This window comes from Durio zibethinus, chromosome 12, assembly GCF_047325235.1.
Source record: "Durio zibethinus cultivar Kanyao isolate XHJ-2024 chromosome 12, ASM4732523v1, whole genome shotgun sequence".
Taxonomy (NCBI): Eukaryota; Viridiplantae; Streptophyta; class Magnoliopsida; order Malvales; family Malvaceae; genus Durio; species Durio zibethinus.
This window is the reverse complement of record NC_143173.1, coordinates 11,481,379-11,493,809: the sequence shown is the minus strand read 5'-3', so window position 1 is coordinate 11,493,809 and position 12,431 is coordinate 11,481,379. Positions and strand designations below refer to the sequence as shown.

The 12,431-nt window shown below is 37.2% G+C and overlaps 1 protein-coding gene across 3 annotated transcripts; it reads left to right on the top strand.

Moving 5' to 3' along the window:
* Positions 1 to 659: 659 nt before the first annotated feature.
* LOC111296158 (putative ABC transporter C family member 15) lies at positions 660 to 9,982 on the top strand. 3 transcript variants are annotated; one of them, XM_022890264.2, is made up of 12 exons: positions 660 to 693; positions 830 to 1,025; positions 2,722 to 5,063; positions 5,705 to 5,791; positions 6,126 to 6,794; positions 7,066 to 7,230; positions 7,502 to 7,796; positions 8,065 to 8,279; positions 8,470 to 8,775; positions 8,981 to 9,010; positions 9,099 to 9,372; positions 9,469 to 9,982. In XM_022890264.2, exons 2-12 carry the CDS (start codon positions 986 to 988, stop codon positions 9,594 to 9,596), a joined length of 4,551 nt encoding a protein of 1,516 aa, XP_022745999.2. In that variant the 5' UTR covers positions 660 to 693; positions 830 to 985; the 3' UTR covers positions 9,597 to 9,982. The 3 variants fall into 3 exon arrangements, with proteins under 3 accessions (XP_022745999.2, XP_022745998.2, XP_089596667.1); XM_022890263.2 differs by having other exon boundaries at positions 8,981 to 9,044; positions 9,133 to 9,372; XM_089740541.1 differs by lacking the exon at positions 8,981 to 9,010.
* Positions 9,983 to 12,431: the final 2,449 nt, after the last annotated feature.

Sequence of the window (12,431 nt, the reverse complement as noted above, 5' to 3'; positions counted from 1 at the left end):
GTAATAAAAATTTTAAATGATTTAATAATTTATTAATTAATTATATAATAATAAACAATCAAATGAAAAAAAAAGGACAGTGACATTTTTGGATTAATATTAAATTTTAAAGATAAAAAAAAAAAAAAAAGCTATAGTATGTGAGACTGGATGTTCATTTAGATTTGACCTCATCACACCGAAAACTCATTTGGATCTCCACAAAATTGATGGACATAAATTTGATGGTAATTGAATCCTCGATGACGATCCGATTGCATCCAAACGAATCCTTAAAACAAAGACCAAAAAAAAGAAAAATGCAGAAGCGCGGGTAGATAGGTTCAAATTAAAATTAAAGGCTGAACTAGAGAATTAATTATATACAAAAAAAAAGACAAAACAATACATAAATCATATGATTTACAACGACAAGCGGGTGAGTTCCAAGGGATTCTCCACCATGAGAAACGTAATTATACCAATGTCTCAGCAATCTCTAGTGGTGGCTTGGTTGGTTTATTTTAAAGTTGAAAACCTGTCTCTCCCGCTTTCAACTTTTTTGTCCGCGACTGAGAGTACCCCAATCCTATCACTCACCTTCCTAGCTATTTGCTTCTTTCACAGGCTTTTCTGGGAAATAAAATCACTATAAAACAGCAGCATGAGTTTAACCAACCAGCCAAAGAACCGTCGTCACCAAACTATCATGTGGTATCTCACCTTCGTTACATTAAATGACAAAACACACACACACACTTGCAAATTAAATTTCTTGTTGTTCACTTAAAGGTTTATTCTTGTGCTCTCCGAACCTTTAATTTAATATTCTCACCCTATTTTTCTACAGCATCGATCTTTGTCACGGTCCCTCAAACTCAATATGAGCTCTCAGACATGCACAAATCTGCTCTTTCAGTCCTGCTCTTACAAACATTTCTGAAGGGGAACCAAAAATAATTGAAGGTTTTAAATTGCTAGCTGGAAAGGAAAGAGGGAGGCAACCATGGTTCTGCAAGACGTGTTCACTTCATTCATTGCAACAAGTAAGTCTGATTAATCACTTTTTCCTTTCTCCTTAATCCTTAATTACATAACTGCATGGGGGTGCACAAGACATGCGCATGCGTACATACATGCATACCAACGGAAGATCAAAATTAATTGTCTTAATTTGCATCCAATAATAAGTGGCCTTAATTATTCAAACTTATAGTTGTCCATATTATCATGGTTAAGTTCTAGGCCGCCAATTTACACCATGGTGTTTGTGACTTAAGTTTCCACGACGTTCTTTAATCTCTTCCTAGTATTGATGGATTACTGATCTGTATGCCAATGCATAATCAATGGCTCTGTTGGACTTGGTTTAATTTATTCTTTCCAAAATGCAGATTCTTGTTTTGCCTTTTTAACTCAAACTTCTCCATATGTAGAAATTGTTTTGCTCTTTTGCTCTAGGAAGTACTGCTGCCTTGTTAATTAATTATAAACTGTTTAGTGGCAGTATATAGAATTTGTCAATAGATGTGTTCCCAATGACGAACTAAAACTTTTGAATAAGTTGTTTATGAGGCCACAACCATGCTTTCTTTAGTTAAGAATCCATCTAACATCCATTCGCCCCCCACTTTCCCAACTCTTTCTTTTTCCTCTCCCTCATCCCTACAACATTTCTTTCCCTTAAGGGACCGGGGGCAGATAAAAATTCTAAACAACCACTAACTGCTCTTTGGACTGCAAAGAGACTTAAATATGTCCACTAAGGTGCACTAAAAACTTTGTGAATTAGACGGAATTTAATACACAAGCTGGTAGCTTCATTTATATATGCAGTTGTCATCATCGTTAGCAGCAGACCGAAAAACTTTACTAAAGATCTGATTAATCTAGTTCCACGCTTATGGAAAAGCTAAAGTAGTCTTAGCAAGGACGGCTTAACCGTTCAAGGTATCTGTAGAGGTAAGTTAGAGTGCAAAGTTCTGATTCTTTCTGATTACCTCTATAAAACAGTGAAAAGGAAATGTAGAAAAAGTACGAACATAATTAGAAATTGCAAGAATCCTTTCTTATATTTCATATAATATTTCATATAAAATTGACATATTCATATCAATTCCCTACTAATTTGTTAAAGTTGTGTTATCTCACATCTATTAAATATATAATTTTTTGTAGTCTTACATTTAAGTTAGATCCTTCATTTACTGTAAATTGGTTTTTGGTTGGATACTTAACATGGTATCTAAGCCGAATTTTTTTCCTGCACAACTGCTTACTCAATGTTAACACAACGTGTGACTATGCCATATCTCTTCATGAGTGTAGCTGTGTCAACTTAGCTAAAATGTTCCCTGCATTAATAAGCTACTACCGAAATATTATATGTTACATATGGAGCGAATAGAATGCACAACTGCTTACTCAATGTTAACACAACGTGTGACTATGCCATTTCTCTTCATGAGTGTAGCTGTGTCAACTTAGCTAAAATGTTCTCTGCATTAATAAGCTACTACTGAAATATTATATGTTACATATGGAGTGAATAGAATGTCAATCAATGAATTGCTATTCAATATATACATGTTTTAGAATACCAGAATAGCAAACGGCTATTTCACATGTGGGCTATCAGAAAGACTGTAATATATCCTTGTTGGCATCAATTTACAAGCAATGGCTAGCTCTACCCAAAAAAAAAAAACTTTTCTGAATCTATTTTCTATTAATGGGTGACAGACTTGAAGTTTCTTCAGTTCCCAGTGACATGGATGCAGTTAAAATCACCTTGTTTCTGGGAGGAGGTTAGCACAATTATGCAGCTTGGCTTTGTTGGAATCACATTGCTCCAAATTGTGCAAACAATTGTGTGCAAACACAGAAGGAAGATTGCAGATCAAGCAGCGAAAAATTACTCTACTGGTGCCAAAGTCAGCCTTGCTTATAGAGCCAGTATAGCATGCTCCATTTTAATGCTGAGCATTCATGTCTTAAAGCTAGCGATGCTGTTAAATAGTATGAATGACATTCATTGCAACTCCACACTTCAAGCTTATTCATCAGAGATTATGCCAGTGATGTCATGGGCAGTAACATTAATTGTAGTACGCAAGATTCCGCAAAAAAAGCACATTATATTTCCGTGGATTCTAAGAGCATGGTGGGTCTGCAGCTTCTTGTTGTCCATTATCTGCACAGTTCTTGATACCTACTCAAGAACTGCAGAACATGGCCGACTTAAAATGGTAGATTATGCAGACTTTATCGGTCTTCTTCCGTCCTTTCTCTTACTGGTTATATCAATAAGAGGGAATACAGGTTTAGTCTTTGTTGACTCCAATAACATTGCTGAGCCACTTCTTGTAAAAACTGATAAACATTCGAAACAGAAAAGGGAATCTTCATATGGAAGAGCAACTCTTCTTCAACTTATTACCTTCTCTTGGCTCAATCCATTGTTCTCTTTGGGGATTAAGAAACCCCTAGAACAGGATGAGATCCCCGATGTTGATGTTAAGGACTCTGCTGAATTTGTCTCCTTTGCCCTTGATCAGAACCTAAAACAAATTAGGGAGAAAGATGGTTCGACAAGCCCATCTATATACAAAGCAATATTTCTGTTAATCAGGAAAAAGGCAGCAATTAATGCACTGTTTGCAGTGATAAGTGCAGGAGCATCATATGTTGGTCCATATCTGATTGATGACTTTGTGAACTTCCTAGCCGAGAAGAAAACCAGGAACTTAGAGAATGGATACCTTCTTGCACTAGCCTTTCTAGCTGCCAAGATGGTTGAGACAGTAACACAAAGGCAATGGATCTTTGGGGCCCGTCAGCTAGGCCTTCGACTGAGAGCTGCTCTAATATCTCGTATATACAAGAAGGGGCTAGTTTTGTCCAGTCTGTCTCGGCAAAGCCACACTAGTGGAGAGATCATCAACTATATGAGTGTAGATATCCAAAGAATCACAGACTTCATCTGGTACTTAAATGTTATATGGATGTTGCCTGTACAAATTTCATTAGCAGTCTACATTTTGCACACGAGTCTAGGTTTGGGTTCGTTAGCTGCATTAGCTGCAACTTTGACAGTCATGGCTTGCAACATACCAATAACAAGAATCCAGAAAAGGTACCAATCTAAGATCATGGATGCAAAGGATAATAGGATGAATGCTACTTCAGAAGTTCTTAGAAACATGAAGACTATAAAACTTCAAGCATGGGACAGTCAGTTGCTCCACAAGCTAGAGAGCTTGAGGAAAGTAGAGTATAAATGGCTATGGAAATCACTAAGATTGGCAGCAATTTCAGCTTTCATTTTCTGGGGATCACCAACGTTTATCTCTGTGGTGACTTTTGGGGCATGTATACTAATGGGAATTCAACTCACAGCTGGCAAAGTCTTGTCTGCGCTGGCTACCTTCCGAATGTTACAAGACCCTATATTCAATTTACCTGATCTACTCTCAGTCATTGCACAGGGTAAAGTTTCAGCAGATAGAGTTGCTTCCTACCTCCAGGAAGAGGAAATAGAGAAGGATGCCGTCGAGTATGTTCCCAAAGATCAGACAGAGTTTGAAGTTGAAATTGACAAAGGAAAATTCAGCTGGGACCCTGAGTCAAGGAATCCTACCCTTGATGGGGTGCAACTAAAAGTGAAGAGAGGGATGAAGGTGGCAATATGCGGAACTGTAGGGTCGGGCAAATCTAGCTTGCTTTCATGCATTCTCGGAGAAATAGAGAAGTTGTCTGGTACCATAAAAATTAGTGGTACAAAGGCTTATGTTCCTCAGTCGCCATGGATATTGACAGGGAATATCAGGGAGAACATTTTATTTGGGAATCCTTACGACAATAACAGATATGAAAGAACCGTTAAAGCATGTGCTTTGATAAAGGACTTCAAGCTATTTTCTCGTGGTGATTTAACAGAGATTGGAGAAAGAGGGATTAATATGAGTGGAGGACAGAAGCAAAGGATACAAATTGCCCGTGCAGTCTACCAGGATGCTGATATATATCTACTGGATGACCCATTCAGCGCAGTGGATGCTCATACAGGCACACAGCTCTTTGAGGTAATTGCTGTAGAATTAGACCTGCCTGCCATTTGCACAAAATATAAAGATCCTTCATTAGTAAAATAACTACCAAATAGATGGACTTAACAAACTTAAAGAAAGAAAAATTTAGATTATAGGCAAATTATCAACAACACCTCATGTAAAAGCAATGAACAGGCTGCTAGAATTTTGATAGGTTAACCAGTATCCATATGTATTCCATATTTTCTGTATATAATGTGTATTACAACAAGAAGAAAAGATACCCTTATTGTTTGGTCTGACTGTGGAACAAAACAAAAGGAGATCATATTTTTAAACTTTGTACAACATTCTTAATTACTCATGGAAATTAAAGTTAGCCTAAAACCATGCAAGTATAGTTAAGTGGAAAGGCAAAAGAGGTACCAGCACTTCAGATATAAGACAAGGCAAATAGTAGCACCTAAGAAGGAGGTGTATCATGTATGATTGCCGCAAGGATGAAAATTACAGCTAATTGCATTTGTAAAACAAGCAAAGGGTGTATGCAAATATTATCATCAGCTCTCAGAATAAATTTATATCATGGATCCTAGAACTATACAGTTTATCCCATGGCTACCTTTTTCAACTATTAAAAAACATTAAAGACCTGTTATTGCCACACTTTGCAGGACTGTTTGATGGGAATTCTCAAAGACAAGACTATACTTTATGTTACCCACCAAGTTGAGTTCCTGCCTGCAGCGGACATCATTCTGGTAAGCGATACTCAAATTTCTTGAATCATATCAAAAGATTACATTCTTAGACCATTGAGAATAACTAACCAGACATTGTATTCTATTTTTATGGATATGAATTAATTTATCAATTAAAACAACTCAAAGGGGAAAACAAGGAATGTATACCCAGATAACTTCTAATCATGGTTGATGGTAGTCAAGCACTCGGAGTGACTGACCTTTCAAAGAAATTGCTTGTTCTACATTATAATTTCAGCTTAAAATTTTCAAAAAGTTGAACATTGTCAACTCTACTTCTCTGCACACAGATTATAGATTTATACCTGACATCTATCTCGATTTTTAATAGGTGATGCAAAATGGAAGAATTGCACAAGCAGGCACATTTGAAGAACTTCTGAAACAAAATATAGGATTTGAAGTTTTAGTTGGTGCCCACAGCAAAGCACTACAATCTGTTCTGACAGTTAGAAATTCCAGTAGGACATGTCAAGATTCGGGAACTGATGGTGAATCCAAAACAGATTTGACTTCAAATGCCCAACAGCTACAGACACAACATGGCTCGGAGCATAACCTTCCTCTAGAGATAACAGAAAATAGAGGAAAACTGGTACAAGATGAAGAGAGAGAGAAAGGAAGCATCGGGAAAGAAGTTTACTGGTCCTATATAACCACTGTGAAAGGTGGAGTCCTTGTTCCAATAATACTTTTGGCACAGTCATCATTCCAAGTATTACAGATAGCAAGTAACTACTGGATGGCGTGGGCTTCTCCTCCTACAAGTGAAACAGCTCCTACAAGTGAAACAGAGCCTACGTTGGGGATGAACTTTATATTACTGGTTTATTCACTACTTGCTGTTGGAAGTTCACTCTGTGTCTTGGTGCGAGCCATGCTAGTGGCAGTAGCTGGACTCTGGACAGCACAAAAACTCTTCATTAACATGCTGCGCAGTGTACTCCGTGCTCCCATGGCATTTTTTGATTCAACCCCATCTGGAAGAATCCTAAATCGTGTGAGTTGCTTATTGAGCTAAACAAATTTTCTCTAACCTCAATTCCAGTAAATTTATAGGTATTGCTTAATTCTTCTTGATGTAAAATGCAAAGTCTCTCCCATGCCCTTCATCATAATAGATTATTAGGAGGAACTTGATGTAAGTTAGTACTTGCACTCGGACTAGAGGTTAAACTCAAACTTCTACGGTGTTGGAGCTCAATAGCCACAGATAAATTATATATAATTGCATAACAAAAACTCATGGTCTTAAGTTGTTTTATTTCCAGGCATCTACTGATCAAAGTGTGCTAGACTTGGAAATGGCAACCAAATTAGGATGGTGTGCTTTCTCAATAATACAGATTCTCGGGACCATTGCAGTGATGTCACAGGTAGCATGGCAAGTGTTTGTCATCTTCATTCCAGTAACAGCAGTCTGCATATGGTACCAAGTAAGTGACAGTTACATTTAGTACTAAGCTATCTATAGATGATCACGTAGGTATACCGTGCAGAAAGAAAAACCGAGTTGGAGTTAGTGTTACTGTTAAATATAGAAAAGACAGTCCTTGTATTTGTAATATTTTATGTGAATCCAAATTAATTTCAGAGAAATCAAAAAATGCTAAAGCAAATGCCAAGTTTGCAAGCGATAAGTAACCATTGCTAATTGCCATGAAAAGAATAGTTTTACCAATTCATTTTTGTGCATAATTGTTCCAGCAATATTACATACCAACAGCAAGAGAACTGGCCCGCTTAGCTGGAATACAAAGAGCTCCTATCCTCCACCACTTTGCAGAATCACTAGCAGGCGCAGCAACAATCCGCGCATTTGATCAAGAAAATCGTTTCATTGATGCAAACCTTGGCCTCATTGACAACCATTCCAGGCCCTGGTTTCATAATGTCTCAGCAATGGAATGGCTTTCTTTCAGACTAAATCTACTGTCCAATTTTGTATTTGCCTTCTCACTGGTTGTGCTGGTGACTCTCCCTGAAGGATTCATTAATCCAAGTGAGTATGATGTATTCTGTTGCCTTATTGCCTTATTTTCTTTTCTTAGAAAATTGACGTTAGTTCATAGAATACATATTCACTCATGTTAAGCTATTTCCCAAATATGTTATTTACGGGCAGCCTAATGCTTAAGTAATAACAAGAATTGCATCTTCTATAGTTATATCTATATATATATATATATATATATATATATATAGATATAGAGGAAAAGGAGAACTTTATCAATTATCACTGATCCAAAAATAAAAAAAATTTCCAACAGGCATTGCAGGACTGGCAGTTACGTATGGAATAAATTTGAATGTTCTGCAAGCTTCAGTAATATGGAACATCTGCAATGCAGAAAACAAGATGATCTCAGTAGAAAGAATTCTTCAGTATTCAAACTTAGCTAGCGAATCAGCCCTCGAGATTGAAGAGTGTAGACCACCCAACAACTGGCCAGAAATTGGAACAATTTGCTTCAGAAATTTGCAGGTACTGCGAGCATGAATGTACACATAATAAATCTGCCTAAAAATGTTAATGACCGATTCAATCAAATTTTCAGCAGTGCTGATCTAAACATTTTTATATTGAAGTTACATTTACTGCCAGTGCAAGTTCCTTGCATCCAAAATCTTTTGTAAAATTTGAGATGTACATACTAATTTTGACTCTCTTACAGGTCCGGTATGCTGAACATCTTCCATCTGTCCTAAAAAATATTAGCTGCACATTTCCAGGAAGAAAGAAAATTGGTGTTGTGGGAAGGACAGGGAGTGGGAAATCAACACTTATACAGGCTATTTTCAGGATTGTTGAGCCCAGAGAAGGGAGCATCATAATTGATAATGTGGACATTTGTAAGATAGGCCTTCATGACTTAAGATCAAGACTTAGCATCATTCCACAGGACCCAACAATGTTTGAGGGAACTGTTCGAGGGAACCTTGATCCTCTAGTGCAATATTCAGACAACGAAGTATGGGAGGTAATTGATCTTCATAAATATACCCACTTTCATTTTAGAGGTAGACGACAGAAAATACACATTAGAGTGACATAAATGCAAAATTTTCTATAGCATATAGCTAATAGGCTCAGCCACAATCTTTCCAGGGTCGGAATTTCTTTACAGTACAAAACTATTAAGCTGACATCATAATTATGGACTTAAAAGTACCCCAAATTTTCAGGCTCTCAATAAATGCCAACTTGGTGAACTGGTGCGTACAAAGGAAGAAAAGTTGGATGCCACAGGTCAGGTTCATAAACTAGGGTAACAAAACATAGACTGATTGTATTTTGCTGCAGGTGAAAGCTACTAATATTAGAATGTTACCAACAGTGGTGGAAAATGGGGAAAACTGGAGCGTGGGTCAAAGGCAGTTATTCTGTCTTGGAAGGGCATTGCTAAAGAAAAGCAGCATTCTTGTACTGGACGAAGCAACAGCATCAGTTGATTCAGCAACTGATGGAGTGATGCAGAAGATTATTAGTCAAGAGTTCAAAGATCGGACAGTTGTGACAATAGCTCACAGAATCCACACTGTTATAGACAGTGATCTTGTTTTGGTTCTAAGTGATGGTAAGTATTGATGAAAGTATTTGTGTGCTTACTAAGACAAGACATAGCACTGTAGAATTGTTCAAAAACAAATTGAATCACTTTTTGTGTTAACAGGAAGAGTTGCAGAGTTTGACACGCCTGCAAAGCTACTAGAAAGGGAGAATTCATTTTTCTCTAAGCTTATAAGGGAGTACTCCATGCGATCAAAGACCTTCAACAGCCTAGAAAATCTGCATAATTAGATCCTGCTTTTGGGAATAAAAACCATTTGAAACTGAATGACACACTGGTGATGGAAACAGATCATCCTTTATTCAGCTAGCACAATAAAGGAGAGACACAACGACTCCTCTGATTGAAGTGGTATCTAAAAAAAATATCTATGTTAGTAACTTGTAATATCTAGGACGAAGGAAGCAGTCAAAGCGGTAGCCCCTCGAGTAATGAAATCTTTATCCTGAATCCTGGTATCCTATGTAGCATAGCATCTGTGAGACTTTCAAATGGTACTACTTGTTAGAGGAGAAAAAGAAGATTTGTCAAAAGCCAGGATTATATTATTGAAGATGTATAAGGCATTCATTATGGTCAATAAAAGATTAATGAGATGTAAGTGTATGCTTAACGACATGCAGATGTTTTTGTTATTCTTCTTTTTCATGTTACTTTGATCAGCAGTTCAGCATTGACTAAAATTATTAGGAGAAAGAAGAAGAAACTTAAATATATATATATATATCTATATCTATATCTATATCTATATGTATAGATATATATGTGCTCCAACTAGCTGACATTCAATACTAATTATCTACGAAAAGGGCTGCTAATACTAGGGCATTTGAATTTTGAACATCAACCACCTACATGTACAATAATACAGAAGTTAAAAGAAAAAAAAGATGATAAAGAATATGGGTAAATCATTTACATCTTACGATATGATTAGTTGAAAGTAAAGAATCTAATTCAAATGCCAGTATTTACAATCCTTTTACTATTCTTAGCTAATCGCGGATTCCTTTATAAAAAGATAAGAAGTTATGAATCTGAGACAGTACCTCATGCCCAATCCCTTCGGAAAACTTGGTCTTCATCCCATATTTGAAATTCCCATTTATATTGGAATTCATACATGTTTAGTATGAAGATAAAAAGTTTTTTTGTGCATGTTCTGCAAGAGGATGGAGACGAGATTTTAATGATATCTACTAAATTAAGTCTAAAGCACAGCCACAGCAGCCAACAGGAAAAGGAAAGGAGGTTCAAAGTGGGGCATAGTAAAGGGTTATATCTTGTGGTGTTTTACATGCTATGTGTCATGAGCCAACCTTGTATAAGGCCATGACCGGGCTTAGGTTGTCATGAACCACTCATGTATAGGGCCATGATCGGGTAGAGGTGCCAAAGGGGAGGGTAGATCTCATGTGCTAAGAAAAAGTGTCCTCAATTCAAACATTGTAATAGTTCTTGGTAGCATAGTTATAAAATCTCATTAGCTCTTTAAAGGAGATGCGTAGTCAGCATATTGTTGGGCTACCTTACTAGCTAAGATACATGCTAGACCACCTATCTAGGGTTGCCTCTATGGCCCCGATGATGGTGGGAAGACTTGTTGTACTATTCTTGATATTAATAAAATATTTTTTTATACGAGAACACTGAGGGTCATCTTGGTGTGCTCCCATTTTATCCTGATATATCATTGTATATGCTTAAGATTAACTTGTGGCTTATTGGTTGCCTATTCAGATATCGAACTATCCTTAGCTAATTTGTGTAGAAGCATCCATTCAAGTGTCGTACGGTTTATTGCTTCATTGAGAAAAAGCTTAGCATGTGACATATGGTATCAGAGCACGGATAAGAAGTGCTAAAAAATTGATAAAATGGCTACGAGTAGTGAATTTAGTGACCAACAAAGGATTGAGGAGCTTGATGCCACGGTGGCTGCCTTAAAAGCTCATGTAGTAACTCATAATCAATTGAAGGAGATCGAGACATCCCAGCGGGAGTTGTTTGATGCTTTACATAGCTTGGGTGAGGAGACTAGAGATGCCTTGAATGTCCTTGAGAAAGAGTTTGAGGAGTTCAAGGCTCAAGTGGGTGTGATACAAATGGCTGTGGCTAGGTTGAGTTCTAGCTCGGTGGAAAAAGAGAAAAGGGCCAAAATGCTAGAGCTTCGATGTTATAAGGGGGCAAGAGATGTCAAAGAGCTTGGAAATTTCTTATTTGACATAAAACGATACTTTAGAGCTATGCGCACAGAATCAGAAGAGGATAAAGTTGCAATGGCTTCAATGTATCTTGCCAAGGATGCCAAGATGCAGTGGTATTCAAAATTTGTAAATGATGAATACCTTATTAAAACTTGGGCAGATTTTAAGCAAAAGTTAAAAAATCAGTTCTTTCTTGAGAATGTGAAGTATATAGCCCGAAGGAAGCTTCGAGAATTGGTACAAATGAGAATGGTGCGAAAGTTTGTGAGAAGCTTTTCTACCCTGATGTTGGACATTAAAGATATGTTTGAAAAAGACAAGATGTTCTATTTTCTTAATGGCCTCAAACCTTAGGTCGGGACGAAATTGTAACGATAGAAGGTGCAAGATGTGGCCATGGCCATGGCTGCCATCGAACATCTTCATGATTATAATGATGGCCTTTCAAAATGAAAGAATCCTCCATCAGATGGCAATAACTCTAACTTTAAGAATGAGAAAAAGATGGCCAAAGTGGACTGACCCTTTAGTGGGGGATCAGATAAGAGGTTTTTTGATCGAGACAATACCCAACCCAAAGCAAACAATGCATCAAATTTCAAGCCGAAGTAACCACTAGCTTGCTTTCTATGCCAAGAGTCGTATCAGGTGGCCGAATGCCCACATAAATGTGCATTTAATACTCTGAGAGCCTTGTCTCAAGAGTCTTCTAAAGCACCCAAAATGGCTAAAAAAGTTAAAAATGAACCGGTAAGGATGGGCTCAATATGGTTCTTTAGTGCCCTTCATACCCAACTAAATATGATAAAGAAAAACTTGAAAGAGGTCTGATGTATATGAAGCTAGTATTCAATGGGA